The 21,889-nt window shown below is 37.8% G+C and overlaps 1 protein-coding gene and 1 long non-coding RNA gene across 2 annotated transcripts in view; one reads left to right on the forward strand and one right to left on the reverse strand.

Annotated features, from left to right (window-relative positions):
* LOC140151059 (uncharacterized) overlaps positions 1-21,889 on the reverse strand; it is a 525,069-nt gene that overhangs the window by 312,200 nt on the left and 190,980 nt on the right. The gene's annotated exons all lie outside the window — the stretch shown is intronic.
* LOC140168400 (atrial natriuretic peptide receptor 1-like) overlaps positions 15,198-21,889 on the forward strand; it is a 45,434-nt gene continuing 38,742 nt past the window's right edge. Inside the window, 1 exon segment of the mRNA XM_072191790.1 lies at positions 15,198-15,985. Coding sequence (XP_072047891.1) covers positions 15,241-15,985 — 745 coding nt within the window. The 5' untranslated portion in view covers positions 15,198-15,240.

A 21,889-nucleotide genomic window follows, 5' to 3' on the forward strand; every position in this document is an offset into this window, starting at 1 on the left:
CGTAAAAATACAGACGTTTTATTATGTGATGATGTTGTCTGGATGGGTGGACAGTTGTCACACTGTGGAAAAACAACAACCGGGAATCCGCATTCATTTACAAATAACATTAAATTAGTATCACATAGTGGCCTCCGTGCAGTGGAAAACCTTAATTCTTTCATCAAAAAGAAATGAAAATGACAAAAAAACCGGATCCACCTGTACGCCTATAAAATGGGCACAGAAATTTGTCTCAAATATGAATTAATTTTAAGAAACATACGGGATATGATGAACCAATGACCTGACGCCATGATAGTAGGATCTATTAGTCGTTTTATATACAATGTATATACCGTGTTGTCATAATACCAATATTTGACATAATATATAACGAGTAATATTTAGTATTGTAAATATGCAGTTCATATGCACAAACGAACACTGATCTTTATGATATTCAGGTTGTTGTACATCTCATATAACATGTCATATAGGAGGTCATATGTGTTGACCTTCTCCTATTGTATTTGTTCATCTGTGTATGGAGAGGATTAGCGCCATTAAAACTCCATCAGTATTTGGGCGTAGTTCAGTGAACTCACCAGATTGCTATTCCAAGTACTTTGATAAATACAGATAATACGTATTAATGGGTCGAGGCGATTGCATTGAAAAACTAATAAATTATTCATAACAGTTACGTAATCAATCGATAGTGCGGACACTTTTCATTTACAAACCACCAAAATTCGTAATCTTTTAGCGTTGGAAAAGAAACCACGTGAATAGAGTGTCATCCCCCTGGTATGTACATGTATTCGGTACATGTGCTATATCTTTTACAATGGGTGATAAATTTCTGGTTTGTTTTATTTCAAAACGCAACATTCGATATTCTAAAGCTTGGTCCAAATCCAAGAGAAGAACCAACTCTAGTAATTTATGTGGTTTCAAATTATATCAGACCTTGCCTTTTTGATAGAAATGGTGTTTGTTGATGTGCACAGTTTCCCATTAGATCATAACATGCTGTTGTACATCCAAGGTCAAAGGTCTTTTAATCCATATTTGGCGTTGTTCTGGGACTGAACTTCGTCGATACTGCCGTTTTCTTGGGTTTTTTGCCATTTTTTTCATTAAAAAAATTTATAAAAGTAACAATTTGATTTTTTTTTCACTTTCGCTGGGATCACTGAATGGGGCTTTGCAACGCGATATATTCAAAACTTGTATTCACCTACTGTTATAGCATTAATCCGATTATTACACAACTTCGCCAGCGTATTCAAGACATCCAATGCAAATAATCACCTAGATTATGACGTTCATACCGTAAATATGGCGGAGTACTCAAATTCATTCAACAAAAGCATGATTACAAGCTATTGCAATCTACCGCGACAGCTCGTCTCACACACATAACAAATGCACTATAGGATCAAATAGGTTGACGACAACGTTTGATTGAATGCACTGCATTGCGCCATGATTACGGTGAAGGACACCGGTTCAAATCCTTTGTATGGAGCTAATCAATAATTTCACGCACATCCTCTATTATTGCCCAATCATTGCCCGGGATGATTGCACACTGTAAAAGAGCTATTGTTATAATGTTTGATGAAATCGTGTTTAACTATTTGCTTAAGAAAGGCACAATACAGATAAAGCAGACAGATTTACTACATGTGGTACATGTATATACATAGGGAATGTGTTCGAGTATTACCTAATTATAATAAGGGCCTATCCAAAAATGAATTCACACCCCTTTCAAATGTCGAGCCAAAGTGCAGGCCCTATGAAAGTAAAATGTGGTATTGTTGGTAGTAGCCCGGGGGTAGTAGAGGCCGTACATCGTAAAGCACTACAAAATACAATCAGGCAATCTGTATACAGAAACCAAATAGGCACACCCAAAGCTAGAGAAATACCAAGTTGAAATATAAGCACCACATTTCAAGCACTCTCAAACATTGAGAATACTCCACAAGAACTGTGGTGTGACTTCAAAGATAACATTCACAAAGCTGCTAACAAAGTCCTGGGAAAGTATAAAAGGAAAGCAAAGAAACCTTGGATCGGTGAGGAAACTCTACAGGTTATTGAACCAAATCGTCAGAATGAATACAAAAAAACTCAAGAACGGTGCCGAAAAGAGGGTTAGAGAATTAGGAACTATGGCTACAGAAGTGTTCAAAACTCGAACAATACAATGCCATGCACAATTCCCGTGAATTCTTCCAAGCAGCCAAAAACTTTGATAGAAAGACCGCCACAAGGAATTCAAACACAAAAGACAAAGATTGCAAACTCAATCTGCAGAAATTAAACTTGTAGATGGAGGAATTCGCTGAAGAGTTATAAAAACACAGGCCATGTACACTCTAAATTACATGGATTTAAAAATAAATCCTTAAGACTGTAGTTAGAGACCAATCAATTTTAGATTTAAAATTAATCTTATAGATTTGAATTTTAAATCTTAAAGATGACCCACTATACCAATCATTGAAATAAATCCCAGTACCAAAGAGCCAAGTATTCTATGAAATAGAACAACTTGAGCTATTGCCGAGCTGGGGAAACAACAAGTCTCCTAGAATAGATGGCATCCCGGTAGAGCTAGAGCTCCTGAAGGCATCCTTGACACCAGGCCGGCAGATGCTTTCGAATATCTGCAATCGGATATGAGAAACCGGAGAGTGGCCGGAAAACTGGGTTTCATCTGTTTTCATCACAATCCTTAAAAAGGGGGATTTAACTTGTGACAATTATAGAACAATTATCTTATACATGCCAGCAAAATGTTGCTGAACACTCAGGCTGTACTGAACCGCATGCAGAACATCCTGACTGTGAAATTACAGAGGAACAAACAGGTTTCCGGGGAACTTGACTTGCTTGACTTAATTGCATAGGACGTTGTGTCCCGACCCTTTGCCCTCTGCCGAGTAAGCCTCCTCCATTCAGTTCTGTCTGCTGCTTGTGTCTTTGCTTCTTGTGGTGTCATTCCAAAGTCCCTCTGAATTTGGTTACTCCATTGGTTACATCCACCTGGGGTCATTTCTTGCTGAAGTCGTAGGCTTGGCGGGGAAGCCGATGTTGATGAGGCATCCTGAGGATATGCCCAGCCCATTTCAAACGTCTATGGAGCTCTATGGCAAATAACATCGTTGATGGGATTAGTGATGTTGAAACTGTCTGATGGAATTGTTGCGGATTTTGTCACGTAGGAAACTCCAAACCTTGCCCTTAGGCATCGCATTTCAAAAACATCCAGTCTGTGTCGATTGGATTCCCGTAACGCCCAGGATTCTGACCCATATAGGTGCATGGCAATAGGGAGGATGAGTGACTGGTAGATCCGCACCTTTAGCGATCTGGTGATGTCATGGTTAGACCAGATGGTATTTTTCAATCTACCAAATGCCCAGGCTGCCAACTTTGTGCGACGTTTAATATCTTCTACTGAGGGCACACAACTACTCAGAAAGACGAAGTTATTTACTTTGTCAATGGGCATTTGGTTCAGCATGATATCTCTTGGATCGTCAGACATGATCTTGCATTTTGTTGGATTAATTTTCATTCCCCAGCTGCTGCATGATTTTCCCAATTCATAAGTGGAGATTTGCAGGTTCTCAAAGTCCATATCCATGAGTGTGGTGTCATCTGCATATCGGATGTTTTTAATGCGCATGTCATCCATCTGCACACCTGAGCCTAGATTTTGTCCTTCATGACAAACTCCATACATAGATTGAAGAGGCATGGTGAGAGAAGACATCCCTGTTTAACTCCAACTAGGACTTCAAACCAATCGGTGATCTTTCCATTTACCACGACTGAACATTTGGTTTGATCGTACATTTTTGATGAGGTTCACCAGTTTGGTGTTTACTCCTACTGATCGCAGACATTTCCAAAGGGTCTCCCTCCATATGGTGTCAAATACTGCTTTGAAGTCAACGAAGTTCCAGTGTATTGGGATGCGTTTTTCTTTAGCCTTTTCAAAGATTTGGCGTACTGTATAATACCGCATCTGAGATGCCTCTGGAACTTCTGAACCCACACTGTTCCTCTCTCAGATGGTTATCTACAGTCTGTTGTATTCGGTTAAGAACCATTCTACAGAATACTTTTCCCGGGATTGACAAGAGGGTAATATCTCTGTAGTTGGCTGGGTCCAGTTTGTCGCCCTTTTGTACACAGAGGTTAGTAGACCTTTACTCCATCCAGTCTTCGGGGATTTTTTCTTCAACCCAGGCTGTGTTGATGATCTTCAACAACATTTGTTTCAACATGGGTCCTCCTGCTTTCAACACTTCTGCTGAGATCTTATCCCAACCACACACTTTGTTGTTTTTAAGCTTCTTGATGATGGCCTCTTCAACTTCATCTATGGAAAGGGCAAACTTGCTGTAGCTGTGTTGACAGTCTCTGGGGAATTCTGTATTCAGATGTTTACTGAAGTATTCCTCCCAGTACTTCATTACTTCATCTGGGGCTGTTTTCAGTGATCCGTGTTTGTCTTTGGCTGCAGATTGAACTTTAGTTGGCTTTATCACCCGCTAGTGTTGTGACTTTCTTGAAGAGATCGTGGCTTATGGTCTTTGCATGGGCTTCTTCCATTTCTTGAACGTCTTTTTCAAGACTTTCTTTTCCACTGCTTCACTTGATATTTGACCCCTTTGTTCAGCCTCCGATAGCGGTTCTTGTTTGGAGCTGAGGGGTTGTTTAACATCAAGTTTCTAGCTTTTCTTCTCAAGTGCCACATTTTCCTGACTTCTTCAGGCAATCCCTTCACTTGGTGAGCCCTTCTAATACCAACTGATTCTTCTGTACTTTTGTTTGTGGTGTCTCTGAACTTATCCCACCGGTCTTCTACATCAGTATCCTCCAGTTGAAGCAGTGGTTCAAAAGTACCACAAATCTTGGCTCTGAAATCTTCCGCAATCAGGGAGTTGAAAAAACGTAGACTTACCAGTCTACGTTTTTTCAAGCGTTTGGTTCTGGCTGGTGCTGAAACCACTTTAGCGATCACTAGATTGTGATCTGAGCCCACATCAGCTGATCAGTATGGCACATAGGTTCTCCTGTTGAGTTATGATAAAGTCAATCATATTTTTGTATTTCCCACAAGGTGAAGTCCATGTCACCACATGCTTTATGCTGGAAGTGGGTGTTACGGACTTAAACTTGTGGAGCATGCAGAATTCCAACAGTTTCTCCCCTTTGCTGTTGATCTTACCAATACCATACTTGCCCATTGCGGGGGTCCATGCTTTACTGTCAGAACCTATTTTGGCATTGAAATCCCCCAACAGGATAAGTTTCTCCTCCTTATTGACTTTCTGAAGGTGGTGTTGTAGCCCATCATAAAATTCATCACTCTCTGCATCGCTGTGTGTATATGTAGGGGTGGGTGCGTAAACATTAATGATGTTGAGTATTCCTTCCTTCACTTTGAACTTTGCTGTTAGGATTCTAGAAGAGACAGATTCATAGGTGACAAGGCATTTCAGAATGGCTGTGATATTAGAAGCCCAACACCATCTTTCCTACATGCTAGAAGGATGGTGTATTCATCTTTGTTGATGAGTGTCTCTGTTTCTGTCAGGTGTGTTTCGCAGAGGCCAAGGATGTCAAGACCAAATCTTCTAACTTCATCAAGGAGGATTTCCCAATGACCTTCCGTCATTAGCGTCCTGACATTCCAGGTCCCTACATTAATACCACTGGAGCTCCTTTTCTTCGCAGGTTCCTCGACAGCAGTCTTTGTTACAGTTGGCCGTTTTCTCACTATTTGCTTATTTGTCACAGCGCGGCTCCTTGCATTTGACGCCTGCTCAGCTGTGGCTTTTGTCACATTTTGGCATGGTGGTAAATGGCTGCATGATGCGCAATTCCAACCTTTCCGGGGAACGCGAGATCAAATTTTCAACCTACAGATGATATTACAGAAGAAAATGGAAACAACACACACCAGTCTACATAGCCTTTATTGATTACAAAAAGGCCTTCGACTCAGTCAGCCATCAGATGATGCGTTCATTTTTGATATGGGATTTCCCAGACACATAGTGTCACTTATCTAGTCCCTATATAGCACACAGAGAGCTGCAGTGCGAGTAAATGGGGAAATCACTGAATGGTTTAAAATCAAAAGAGGAGTACGACAAGGTTGTATCATTTCACCTGCCCTTTTTAATGTGTACTCCGAGATCATCATGAGAAAGGCAATCACTGAACAACACAATGGCATCAGCATTAACGGAGTAAAATTATTGACCTGAGGTATGCGGATGACGTGACTCTCCTTGCTGAAAATGAAGATGACCTCCGGATGTTGCTGCAAGACGTCTGCAAGGAAAGTCAACATACCACCTGCAAATGAATGTAAAGAAAACCAAACTCCTGGTGAGTTCCAAGCAGCAGATTATAGACATGCAGCTAAATGGTGAACCAGTACAGTAGAACAAGTCAGTGATTTCACATATTTAAGACTTAGGTGCTACCTGCTCCACCAACTACGACACCACAAAGGATGTACGAAGGCGGCTTGCAATAGCAAGAAACACATTTAGTCAAATCCAAAACCTTCTCAAAGACCGGTCACTCACACTCAAAGTCAAAACCATACTGCTTCAGGCACTCATATTCCCCATAGCAACCTATGGATGTGAAGCCTTGACCCTGAAGAAGGCAGACACCAAAAAGATCTCAGGCTTTGAACTATGGTGCTACCGTCGTATCTTGTGAGTCACTTGGCAAGACTAAGATCGACACTAATAAATGGGTCCTCGCCCAAATCGATCCAAAAGTAAGACTCATAGCTACTCATGACAACGGTGAGAAAACACAAGCTCTAATGCTTTGGTCACATATCAAGAGGCAGTGTAGGAAATTTTGCTAGAACCCTGTTGTAAGGGAAAACACAAGGTAATCGAGGCAGAGGAGCAGAAGACTGTTACAATAGTCCAGTCTGGAAGTCCTAAAAGCGTGAATCAGTTGTTAGGTGCGGCGCAGACACGATCCAAATACTTTCTAATTTACTTCCCATGTGACAATCAACGGGCTTAGAAATTAGAAAGTGTTGACCAGTATCTTCTCTGTCAGCTTGTAACTGCAGTCAGCTGCATTTCCTTCACATATCATATTCCTTGTCTTCACAGTACATGAAAAATAGTACATGTTCCTCACTCACATTCTTGACTCTGTCAATATGGTCTTTGACGTTCTGCTGCATGGTGATGTGTCAAGATACATCCCTGACACAATCCTTTACCAATTGTAAACCAGTCACGGTCTCGACCGCACTCTGTTCTCACTGTTCAGTGCTATCGCATGTGCAATTTCTCTCATTATTGTTCCAAAGTGTCCGTTGTTGAACACAATCAGATGCGTTGGCGTAGTCAATAAAGCAGAGTAGCAGACGATATAGACTGTTGAACCTCGTGATGTTTTCCCATTAGTTTCTAATCTGATTTCTTGTTGTTAAATCCAACTTGCTCTGGTGGTATTTTCATTTTCCAGTTTGACTTTCTAATTATGTCAGCAATTGCAAGATGTATAACCATGAGAAAATAGTGAGATGGTACGATTATTAGCATATTCCTCAGTGCCACCTTTCTTGGTTAATGGGCAGCTGAATGGGAGACAAACTGTAATCCTCTGGCCATTTCTCTTCCCGATCTTAAAGAAAAGTTTATGAATAATCGCAATCCCTTCTGCGCCAGTCTCTTTCAACAATTCAACATGGATATTATCAATCCCTTGTGATTTGCCGTTCCCATGCTCTTTACAGCTTGCTCAATTTCACGCTATATAATGCCTGGAACTTCATCCCATTCTACTTGGTCAACCTCATCATCCTATGAATCATCTTCTTGTACAGCCTTTCGTATAACTGCTCCAATCTTTCCGTTACGTTTTCCCCAAACTTAATGATTGGTTGGGGATTGGTTTAGTGGTCAGCAACTTGATATTCTTGAACATATCCCTAGTATTATTCGCTGCACTGTTCCTTTCAAACTCTACGTCAACATCTGATTTATCTCTTCTGATCTGTTGTTGAGTTCTCATACTTAGTCCTGGTAGGGCCTACTCTCTAACTTCTCATGTTATTATTTTCCATATCTTTTACTTGACCTTCCACCGTGTATCAGTTACACTCTTAGAAAGCCAGGATCATATTTGATTTGGACCAGGATCAAATTATTGTGAGCTTATCTGATTTCAGATCATTTTTATCTGACATTCTACTCTAATTTGATCTGAAACGAATAATTTTGATCTGAAATCAAATTTTAATGGAATTCCTGACCTGACGAATATAATCTTAGTTTATTATATAAATTAACTTCCATGCAAAAAAGATTAAGTCAAAACAAATTATTCAGGAACAAATAGAATTCTAAATTTGACTGCTCTCATGCTCGTTAAACTCTGATAATCCGAGATACCGAAAAAATTGGAGCAAGGCATCACTTTCTTATGTGAATATTTCGTTGGGATCTGACACATTATTTTTTATTTTTTATTTCTTAAATATATTCAAACTCTTTCAAATCTAAATAACTGTTTTGAAATCTTACTTTTATAAGGTCGGGGGGGTGAAACTCATCATTAAAGGTGTATGCCAAAATATTAAATTGAAATAAATAACATATTTTATTTATCAAAAATCGACTATGACATTGGGTTTGGATTGGGTAAAATTGAGGACTAACTGACTAAGGAGGAAGTAAAATGGAACAGGGTAAGGGTGACCAGAGTGACGGAAGAAGAAAGGCGGGTGAGAGAGAAGTGATGATGGAGGGGGAAATGAGGGAAGAGAAGATAAGATTGAAAAAGGGAATCTATTTTGAAGAAATACAGGATCTCGCCCACTGAAGCAACGAGGTTGGCTATACGCCTCTGCTGTATTATGCCAAAACCAGGTTGAGGTTGAAGAATATCTCTCGGAAATGATAATAAATGAATTTTATTTTATCAAGGTTAATGTCTTTAAAAATGCATAAGAGTGCGTGACAATGAAAGTGTATGAAGCAGATGGGCTATCGTAACAGCATTTCCTAACCTTACCGGCCATCTAATGAATAAACGCCGAATATTTATAAATGCATTAAATATATAAGCGTATAAGACGTTTCAAGCAATGTAACATGCAATTCACTGAAGTGTTAACAATTTATAAAGATTTTAGAGACCCCCTAATGCTCACTGTCTACTAGTGGCTCAGTAAACGCTACAACGACAGTCATAGCCATTTTCATGTTTATCATAAAATTATATTCTAACAGTTTCATATCTAAATCACTGTTTATAAAATCTTAAAAGAATATTTTTCGCTTAAATTTAATAGATGCATTTGACGTGGCTCTCTGCACAAAAACTCATGATAGGCTATTGGCTTTCAAAGGTTATAATAAAAATGACCCATTATAATAGGGCTACACTGATGCTATAAGTAACTTTATTATGATGTGTCCATATTAATAACCCTGATTTTAATTAAAGATACAAGTCTATTCAACATTAGGTTACTTTTCTGGTAGAGAGGGTTGGTCGAGAAACGAAACTAACACGGTCAGCATCGATCTTTAGGTTTCTCTAATGCACAAGACCTTCGGACGTTGACGAAATGAATACTGGACCGAAGAGATAAATTCCAAATAATTACTGATGCGGAGGATGCTTTCAGCTCCAAATAATACCAGTTTCTATGCATTTGATATTTTATTTACTTTTGTGTAAAAAGTTCTGCTTACATGGAATAGTAGTGAAAACATAGATTTTGTCCTTATATTTCGTTGTCATAACATTTTGGTAGTATGTTATAGGAATAGCAATCATTTGAGGGAGTGGCTACAGTGGTGACCTTGTTTCGTGGCTAGCACTGGCAAGGAACATTGCAAGGAACAACCTCGTCTTTTCAAAATGATTGGTACCCATCGGTTCCCAGTGATATGGACATAACTGTCACATCAAAATGCAACATAGGATCCACTGGCTGAGAAGGAGGAGCTGGAGATCCCGGGAGTCATAGTTGACAGCAAGCTGACCTGGACAAAGCACATTTCCAACGTCTCGTCCAGAGCAGGATAGAAGCTGGGAGCTCTGAGGAGAGTTGCAAACAAACTTGATGTGAGAGGCAGAGCAACCGTTTACAAGGCTCTAGTTCGCATTGTGATGGAATATGCCTCACTGTCTTGGATGAATGCCAGCGCCACTACTCTAGGATTATTAGACTCTATTCAGAGGAAGGCCCTTCGAATCATAGGTGTGAGCGAATAGGAAGCGATTACAGAGCTGAACATCACATCTCTCCATCAAAGACGTCAAGTTGCTGCAGCAACAGTCATCTACCAAATACACACCAGCTTGTGCCCACCAGATCTGAAGGCACTGCTACCAAAGCCATTTGTATTTAGAAGAGCTACCCGCTCCATCTTGTCCATGCCTTGCCATTCAAATGACGGGCAAACCTGAATTTCTAGCTAAAACCCTGTCTCACAGTACCAGTTTCTAGAACCATATCTATTGGCAGGACCTTCATCTACACTGCAGTTCTTCATCTACACTGCAGTTCACGTTTGGAATAGCCTACCAGATGAAGTAGTCGGAGACGTAACTGACAACGGCGCACCATTCTTCAAACGCAGAGTGCATAAGCATCTCATTTCATGTGTCTGATGCTTAAATTACTGTACTCCTTCACTCTTGTTGTTCCTAAGCTGCTGTGAACCACTGATTGGCCCAGATGGTTGTCTTTTATATTGCCTACTAGTAGGTGCCTATATTTAAGTTCTTGACTTGTGTCACTCCTCATGGGCTATTGTTTACTCTAGCATTTTATTTAAAAACTGTTTTGATTAATGTCATAAACAGTCATATAACTATAAATTATTGTCATTTCAAGAAGACCATAATGTTGCATTTGGAAGAAGCAGGATTTTTAATAACCATCAAAAGTGATGGGTACCATTCATTTTGATACAGCCTGTATTGTGCCTTCAAATTCAGGCTATAATTGCATTTCAGAAAAAAAACCCATTAAAATGTGTCGTGTCTCTTTGAAGATAATGTGTCAGTAATTTCTCTAAGACATAATATGTTCTGCGATGGTGAGTATGACAAATGGAAGTTAAGTATGTCACTAACATCATACATGATGCAGTCATGTCTACAGTAGAATTCACCACGACCTTTGCAGGACTTAAACTCCATTAAAAGCTATTAAACCAAGATAACACTCATTGAAAACAGCTCAACTGATTAAATCAGATCTTCTCTGGTTAAATCCACACAACACATGTTTCTGATTTACCTGTGCAATGAGCAATGAGCTGGTATTATAGTTTCAGTTGGGTGAACGATTATAAAGCGAACGCTAGGTTACAATTCTGTGTGGTCTTTTGTTTACAAAATGAGACAATGGTCTGCTTATTGTTAACCAGCGTTCTTGAAAATGAGAAGCATAGTGGTTTGCAGACTTAACACGGTTTGGAAATAATTTCTTCATATTTTTTGGTGTTATCTGTCGTTTACATAACACAAAAGTGCGAATATTTCCAAACACCTAAATTAGCTAAAAATTTAGGACATGTTACAAAACTATATTTTCTAGAATTTCAGAGAATACTTTAAATATTGGCCGGTTATTTTTCTCACAGTGACGTTAACTAGGCAATTGTCTATACTTCTAACGTACACTACTTGTGGAGGTCACGCGTCAATTGTGAGAGCTCTGTGTATTGTGTATAGGAAAACGGACAGTAACTGCAGTATGATCACTTATCGAGGAATTCATACAATTTAGAAACCATCACGTTACCAACCCGCCACCAGTCAAGCATTGATATTAGACTTAGTCACGTGTCTGCGCAGTGTGCACCCGGTGAATGGGTCGAACAAGTACTCGTTGGCGAGTCCATAATTTTGTCTATACTTAATTCTTTCAATTTGTATATCAAAGTTGCAACTTATCATCGGAACAATAATGAGGGAAGCATTTGAGGAAAATTGAGGAAAGGAGGAAGTAAAATGGAACAGGGTAAGGGGATAGAGAGACGGGAGTGATGTGGGAAGAGGTGAGAGAGAAGTGATAATGGAGGGGGAAATGAGGGAAGAGAAGATAAGATTGAAAAAAGGGAATCTATTATGAAGAAATACAGGATCTCGCCCACTGAAGCAACGAGGTTGGCTATACGCCTCTGCTGTATTATGCCAAAACCAGGTTGAGGTTGAAGAATATCTCTCGGAAATGATAATAAATGAATTTTATTTTATCAAGGTTAATGTCTTTAAAAATGCATAGAGTGCGTGACAATGAAAGTGTATGAAGCAGTGGGCTATCGTAAAAGCATTTCCTAACCTTGCCGGACATCTAATGAATAAAATTGTTTTTCCCCAAGCTGAATATTTACAAATGCATTAAATATATAAGCCTATAAGACGTTTCAAGCAATATGTATATTGCAATTCACTGAAGTGTTAACAATTTATAAAGATTTTACAGACCCCCTAATGCTCACTGTCTACTAGTGGCTCGGTAAACGCTACAACGACAGCCATAGCAATTCTTATCTTAAAATAGATTCAAACATTTTCTGATCTAAATCACTGTTTTAAAATCTTATAAGAATATTTTTCGCTTAAATTTAATAGATGCAGGTGACGTGGCTTTCTGCACAAAAACTCATGATAAGCTATTGGTGTTCGGAGGTTATAATAAAAAGGGCCCAAGGCTACAGTGATACGGTAACTTTATTATCATGTGTCCATATAAAAAACACACCACAGATTTCAGTTAAAGATACAAGTCCCAATTGGCAATTTTCAACATTAGATTATTTTTCTGGCAGAGAGGAAGGGTTAGTAGAGTAACACGGTCAGCATCGATCTTTTAGGTTTCCCTAATGCACAAGACCTTCGGACGTTGACGATATGAATACTGGACCGAAGAGATAAAACCAAAATTACTGATGCGGATGTAAATATATCAAGGATGCTTGCAGCTCCAAATAATACCAGTTTCTATGCATTTGATGTTTTACTTTTGTGTAAAATATTCTGCTTACATGGAACGTAGTGATAACCGTGATTTTGTCCTTATATTTCGTTGTCATAACATTTGGTAGTATGTTATAGGAGTTTGAAAGTGGTTCATCATGCAGTTATTGTTAACTACATGTATGCACACAACACAGGGGTACGGCACAATAGGCAATTGAACCCTACTGGTAGCGCTGTGTTGTAGATAATATGAGATGAACTAGTTAGCGTCATATATGAAAAAGTATAAAAGCTATGATTTTAGTACTTTCTCTATGTTTCAATTACTTATTCTTTTCAAAATATCTGAATTTTCAACCCGGTACAAGCTTTAATAACGGGGGACCATACATTTGTATGAAAAAGAACATACCATCTATATCCAAACTCCCGTGTTATTCCAATGCATGACAGCAAACCAGTGAAAAATACCCCAAAACTCAGTCAGTGGAGCTCCGCCCGTACATGTCAATCATGTAGCATCATTACCGATTGGATTAGTCGATCGTAGCGGACAATTCGATCGCTCATTGGATTAATATTATCACGTGGTAATAAATTTGCGTTGGACAATCGATTACTATAATGGTTTAGTACTGCATATCTGGGTTTAATCTTCACTAAGCGGATTTATGGCTGGAAAGGTCACGGTGAATTCGCCGTGGACATAAGTGCACTATGTTCGTCTAATTTGAGGCATGGGATATCATTTAAAATGTATACAACCTCGTCAACTTGTGGGGAATTCCAGATAGGAGGAGCTTATCAAATGGCTGCCAAAATGCCTAAAATGGTCAATTGTGTGATTTGGATACCATAATGCTGAAAAGGTAAAGATTGCTGTTGCTATATAACCCTATATGATACAGTTTATAATTTCAGCAAAAATTGTGATTAGAAATATGGCAGAAACAGGCTCTAGAGGGCGTCTTAGTAAAATCGACTACTGACACTTCTAAACTAGTAGTGTTGTATAACAGTGCTTTAAATTACGAGGAAGAGGACAAATAAAAGTGCCACTTAGTATTTCATTGTATGATTTTGTAATTTGTCTTTAATCTGCAGTCAACTTATCTAACATAGACACTCCGCGTCTGACCACTAGAGCGCTTTTCAATATTTATGTTCAAAATGGCTCAAAAATACTGACAACGGGACTGACAATTCCATATATCAAGAATTCTACCAGGAGCAAAGAGATACTTCTTTGACAAATATGCTTCTTCTTCAGCTTCTACAGGTACCTGTAGGTAGTTTACCAGAGGAAGTTTTTCATGCTAAAACCTCATAATTACAAAAATCTTCTAATAGTAACCCAAAACTTTCACACATTACACGTTTGTGTGTGTAACATCCAGTAAGGTTAGTTACCCTTGACCTGCATTGCAGTCTAATATCCTATCACTAGAGGGCGCTGTTTATGAAACCATAAAAATAGCTAAATGGCCATCTACCGAATAAAATATCATGATTTTTTCCCAAGCTGAACATTTACAAAATGCAATAAAATATAAGACGTTTCAAGCAATGAAACATGGAATTCACTGACGTGTTAACAATTTATAAAGATTTTACAGACCCCCACTAGAGTCCGGTTAAACGCTACAACGACAGCTATAACCATTGTTATCTCAAAATATATTCAAATATTTTAAACATCTAAATCATTGTTTTGAAATCGTATAAGAATATTTTTCGCTGAAATTTTCCCTCGAGAAGGTGCGAAATGCAAAAGTTGACAATCGTCGACCTTTGTCACCCACAGGTCCATAATTGTATCTCAATTGTCCCAAAGTCGTTGTTATGTGAAAAGGGTATTTTCTTAAAACCGGACAATATTCTGGTGCAGAGAGATTATGAATTGACATATTTTGTTTCATCGTTATTCATCAATCCTGTCAATTGGCACTTTATGTGTCACCTATTATATCTTTACCCCTTTAAAACATGTCCTTGAATTTCATTTTACGCAACGTGCACAAAAGATGACATGAAAATATATAATTTTAGCTGTGTTGATTACGCATGCCCCGAAAGTCTAGTGAATAGCGTTATGAGGAAGTAATATCCAGCGAGACACGTCCTCTAGTTGCTATCATTGTATTGAAATCGGCGTTTAATAAACGTTCTAAACATATGTGTCTTGACCCAGCTCCAAAATATACAAACATTTATTGATGTTTTGTAGAGTAGATGGTTTATGTTACGTCTGTCTCCGTATCTGCAATAACAATCAAATTTAACAGTATTATTATGATTAACAGTGACTTCAAAATGATGTTCTTGATATTCATGCCGTTATTACTTCTGGTTTCTTCCTCGGAAGTTGCCGTAACCAACATCACCATGGGGTTGATCCTAGGTGATACTAACCACGATATGCATTATAGAATATACGTTCCTGCCGTTGATATTGCTCTTGAGAACATCCATGCTGATGTTGCTGCGGGAAGACTCTTACCCGTTCACATGAAGTACCATCTGGCTGTTACCGACAATGATTGTGGACGAACGCTGATGGTAGCTCCAGGCGTGGCATCAACTCTATACAATACATACAAACCTAATGTATTGTTCGGACCAAATTGCAGCCCTGAAGCGGCTCCTGTGGCAGATCTTGCCGCATATTGGAATATTCCAATGCTTACAGGAGCTACAACAGCACATTATCTGGATAACAAAGTAAGATACAGGACCTTCACTCGGCTGCCATTCAAACAGTCAACGTTTTCTGAGTTTGTGCTGACTATCTTTCAGAAGTACGAATGGACTGCTGCGGCAATTATCGTAGACAATTCCTTCATTTATTGGACATTTGTTGCTCCTGCGTTGATTGATCGACTAAGATCTAACGGGATTGAGATCATCAATATTGACCTGTCGTCTTATAAGTCGAATAAGGCCAAGAATGCAATAGATGCACTTCAAAACAGAAGAAGTAAGTACAAAATAATTATGCACTATTTTCAAGCTCACCTGTTTATGTCTTTGTCGTCTGGGTAAAAGGTTTCTTGATAAACACAGAATAGATATTGTTGAACATGTTGAAGAATACAACGGTAACAGTGCAACCTTCTGGCAAAACTACCATAAAATCGTTGCTCCGTATAATATTGCATATCTACAGATATAGTAAATATTATATTGAGACCAATATTATTAATACAATACTCGAGTGCGTCGTTGTTGTTATCTCACTTCTAAACAGTCATATTGATATTGTTTTGATTTCCATTTTCAACGCTGTCTGTTCTTACAAAAGTAATATTTTCTCCTTGGGGCTATTTACTACTATCATATTTTATTAACTTTCACACGATTATACTTGTATTAGTGTTTCTGCCCAATTTATAAATGCTATTATATGAGTATATTGTCAATCAAAACAAAAAAATATTAAAATAACATTCATCATTTCAAATGTCACAGAAGCGTTTACAACAATGGTCAAGGAATTCATGGAGAGATAGAGAGGGCATGGAGGGCAATGACATGTTCTGTTATCTAATATCGTATCTAGTATCCTAATTAGACTTGAAGAATAAAATCAGTTAGTTCTTTGCAAATATAAATCGTAGAAATTACAAATCAAAGATGAATTCTTCAGGTAAACATTCAGGAATGTAAGTTTTTATTGAACATGTTGAAAGAGAATTTATTTGACGCTTTTGATGATTATTCTGTTGATGATTAAAATTTCATTTAATATCGTTGTATAAAATAGTGTTACGATTTACTATATCCGTAGGCATGACTGTAATGGTTAAACTAAATTGTGGTTGAAGAGTATGAGTATAATAGAGAATACAATTTATTCATATTTATCACATTCGCAATTCAGGATGTGAAATCAAAATGTTATCACAATTTGATAACATTTGATATTACCTTTTTTCATTTTTATTACAATTTTATTTTAACGACTCTAGTTCATTCTTTCGTTGAGGAAGTGCGTCGTTAGAAAAAGGAAACGACTTGAAAACAGATCGATCTCTTTATTTTCATATTTTCCCAGTATGTTTCAAAACCAACATGTATATATTTTTGTCAAAATTAAGGTATTCTACAACTGTACATGCAATCTAATTTACCCTGAAACGAGTTCTGAGTTGAAATATCACTTTATGACTTCATATGAATGTGACTTGATATTTTGATTGAAAACAAAATTATGTGTAACAGAGACGTTGACTAATTCCCGGACTTATAAATTTGCAAATCCATTTATAAATTCGCAATTTTATTACAGAGCATGTCAAATGAGGAATGGAAACTTACATGAGTGTAAAAAAGGCTAAAAGAAGCTTAGTTATAGAGATAATTCAAATCATTCAAATGAAGGAAGAAGATGGTACCCTCATCAATGAAAGAGATAGAATAATCAAAAGAGCAGAATAATTCAAATTCAAATTTCACGATATCTTTGCAAAACGAATTAATCTGCAAGAAATATTTTGTACATAAACATTATGTAGCCAAAGGTTTCCAGTGATATAAAAATCTCAACTTTTTTTGAGAAAAGTGGGGGGTTGAGGCTGTGGATCACGAAATGCCCCTTTAAGAGAATCTATTCAAAATGAATAGAAAATTCTATTCAAATAAATGATCCCAAATTCTATTCAAAAATGAAGAGGTAACTTGTCAGAAAATGAATAGTTTACTAGTTACAGTTGATTAGAATCTATTCAATTTATTTGAATCTATTTGACTCGAATTTGGGGAAATATGCTTGGAGATGCATCATCTCTTGTCCGCTTAGCGCTAAGAGAGGAACACTACGACTCATCACCGTGGTCAGTGGACTTCGGGTATATATATAAATGCGCACGTGACAACTACAAGTCGCCATACCGTGTTCAACGATGTAAGGTACTCGGATGTGCACAAATTCCACACGCAAAAGTATAGGCGAAAATGACAGGTTACAAGGAAAATTGGTTTTGCAAAATAGTGGCATTGATTGCAAAGGGCAAAATAATTTGACCCGAAACATAAACTCTTTATTTGGATTTTCCATCACGCAAAAAAAAAATTATGACGGAAAAGCTAGATATAGCTGATTTAAAAAGTTATATTTCATTATTTCCGTGCTAAATGGGCGTGGCAATTGGCCATATTGATGACGAAATGTGATTCTTACTGGCATTAAGGTCAGAACTGGGTAGCTGCCGATGATGTTATTTGATAATGTTTGCACGTAGAGAACTTAGGGGGGCTGTCATTTTCTTCGGAAGGAAGGGGTCATGGATTTATTTATTTGGGAGTCAAGATAAGTATCCCCCCCCGTAGCGCCGCCAATGAACATAACTCTGACCCTAATTTTAACTCTAATTATAACGTAAATTGAGGAAACTATAACTTTAGCCCTTTTCGGTATAATGACCCTCTTAAATTAATAGGCTAGATGTCCCCGCCCGACCTCATCTACTCATTCGCTCGCAAATGGACAAAAAACAAATTCAAAATGTGTTTTTAAGCACCTTTTTGTGTCCCCCATGCTAAATCGGTAATCTGTACACCCTTTGTCACCCTTTGACGTACAATTTAGAGTATAAACACGTAGATGACTGTACATGATCTAATCATCCCGGCTGGAAGATGTTTAGGAAGACTCGTATACTATACATCACGCTCATACGTTATATGACAATATGACGTACAATCACGTATGTGATGCATGGTTCGAGGTTTATTCAGCTAGTAAGTTAGATCTCGTCATACACATTATTGTCATGGTATATTGTAATTGTATACGTCAATTTTGTTCAGTTTGATTCAACCGGCTTATAAAGTTTTACTTTACACGGAAGGGGAAAGTTAGCAAAAAAAAACAATTAATTTATGAGTGTAAAAGGGGTGGTTTGGGGGGAAGGGGGGGACAAATAATATTTATAAAATTATAAGTAAGGCGAGAAAGAGAGAAACCCTGTTCTATGGGCGAACGGACCTTTCAAGTAGGGTCGGTCGGTCGGTTGGTATTTAAAAATTTTTTTTTTAAATAACCCAAAAATCACAAAAATCTGTAAATAAATGTCAATTAGAGAAATAAAAATACAAAAAAAAATTGTCCTGAAATTTCCGAAACTTGGGGTCGGCATTCATTTGTACAGGAAAAATTTGTTTCCCAATTTGTTCAAAATATAACAGGGTTTCGTCGCATAAATAAATAAATAATAAATAAATAAATAAATAAATAAATAAATAAATAAATAAATAATTAAATAATTAAATAAATAAATAAATAATTAAATAATTAAATAAATAAAAATAAATAAATAAACATTAGTTATGTTTGTACATGGGGTGCTGTGCAATAATCATGATCCTTTGATATCCATGATTTATCCTTGCAAATTTATAGCATCGAACCTCCAGCCAATGTTCCTTGCCAGTGCTAGCCACGAAACAAGGTCACAACTGTAGCCACTCCTTCAATGGTCGCCATTTCAGTGATTGACAGTGATGTAATGCAAATATGGCGCTGGCCATCTGGTCACGTGCGCATTTATAAAAGCGCATTTATATATACAACCGAAGTCTACTGGTGGTGTTGAATAGCCATCAAGTGTGTTTGATAACATAACATTACTGTCTTGAAAGGGGATAGCAGAAAAGGTATTTGCTTGAAAATATAAAATCTATGGTGTTAAATAGCGTTTGCCCTGTTTTCTTCATCCGTGGTTTTGTTTCCTATTATTTCAACTGAGTATAATATTTAGGATTTAGAGAAGATCCTCCAAACACTTTCTTACCAGTGCCTATGTCCCCACCGTACTGTACAAATGTGTAATGGCGACCGACCAAGAAGCAAAAGACCCCGGATACAGCAGCGTGCGTACTTTTGACCAATGAAATCCCTCATTATCGTTGACGTCATTTTGATGAGTGTGTCGATTCAAAGTTTTCTGCGATGTTGATACTAAATCGCATCAGACGGTATGATTCGATTTAAAAATGATAAGGGATCTATTCAAATTGACGAGTTCCGTTTCTATTTTTAAAAAATGAATAGACTTTCTATTCAAAAAAATGAATAGGCCGTCATTAGAGTGTAAAACCTTAGTACCTGATGTAAATCTAGGTCCACAACATAAAGAGGAAGATATCCTTGATGTGGGAGCACATGATGTGGAAGCAACTTTGAAGTCAATGAATAATGGAAAACTTTAGGGCCAGATGATATCGTGGCAGAAATTTTAAGTGTGGAGGAGACACTGTGACACAGTCATTCAAGCGATGGCAAAACTCTTACGAAATGCCTTATAAAAACCAACACTATACCATCAGGATGGAAGATTGCTAATGTTAATATTTTGCACAAAAAAGGCGATCTTAAAGATCTTAAAAACTACCGGCCAATTAGCCTTCTCTCTCACACGTACAAGCTCTTCACCAAAGTGATCACAAACAGACTGACCACTAGTCAACTGGAGGAAAATCAACTTGCAGAACAAGCTGGATTCAGTAGCAATTTCTGCACAATTGTCCACTTACAGGCAGTGAATCGACTTGTTGAAAATTTCAGGGAATACCAGCTGCCCTTATGCCTCGCTGGTGTGGATCCAAATGTTGCAACGTTCTGCAGCAATTAATCACAATTTGAAACCCCGGTAACATTTGATATTGATATTACCGTTGTTCATTTTTATTACAATTTTGTTTTAACGACTCTAGTTCATTCTTTCGTTGAAAAAGTGCGTCGTTAGAAAAAGGAAAACAGATCGATCTCTTTATTTTCATATTTTTCCTGTATGTTTCAAAACCAACATGTATATATTTTTTTTGTTAGAATTAAGGTATTTTACAACTACATGCAATCTAATTTACCCTGAAACGAGTTCTGAGTTGAAATATCACTTCATGACTTAATATGAATGTGACCGGAATGTGACTTGATATTTTACATCGATGTAGCCCTTCAGGGTCAACCTGCAGAACAAGCTGGATTCAGTAGCAGTTTCTCCACAATTGTCCACTTACAGGCAGTGAATCAACTTGTTGAAAATCCAGGGAATACCAGCTGCCCTAATGCCTCGCTGGTGTAGATTATGAAAAAGATTTTGATTCGGTGGAAACAAATGCAGTCATCCAATCACTCAAAAACCAAGGCATAAACACAATCTACATTAAGACCATCCAGGAAATCTAAACCAATGCCACCGTTATAATAAGACTTCATAAGGACAGTGAACCAATTTTTTATCAGAAGGGGAGTACGACAAGGAGATACCATGTCACCCAAGTTGTTTGTGGCAACCCTAGAAGAAATCTTCAAGAGATTGAACTGGGTTTATAAACATGATAGACATTGTGATCATATCTGGCGATGCACCACCGAGTTGGAAGAAATGTTAACTCATTTGAACAACGAGAGTAGGAAAGTGGGCTAAAATAAAACTGTCAAAAACAAAGGTCATATTCAACATGTATGCAGATAACAAGGAAATCAAATTTGGAAGTGAAACACTGGAACATGTATTCAAATACACATACCTTGGACAAGAGATTTGGCCAGATGGGAACCAGTCGCAGGAAAAAAAAAGAAACACGCAAGCAGGATGGGCAGCTTTCAGCAGACACAAAGACATACTAACAGACAAAACCATGCCAAATGGCCTGAAAAGGAAGCTTTTCAATCTATGCATCTTACCTGCCATAACACATGGAAGTGAAACATGGACATTAAACAAAGATATGGAAAGGAACATCAGACTACACAGAGAAGTATGGAAAGGATGATTCTGGGGCATACAAGGAGAGACCGGAAAAAGAACATCTGGATTAGGGAACAAACAAGAGTAAAAGATGTGTTAACAACATATATTTAAATGGCGGTGGGTTG

This window comes from Amphiura filiformis, chromosome 1 (assembly GCF_039555335.1).
Source record: "Amphiura filiformis chromosome 1, Afil_fr2py, whole genome shotgun sequence".
NCBI lineage: Eukaryota > Metazoa > Echinodermata > Ophiuroidea > Amphilepidida > Amphiuridae > Amphiura > Amphiura filiformis.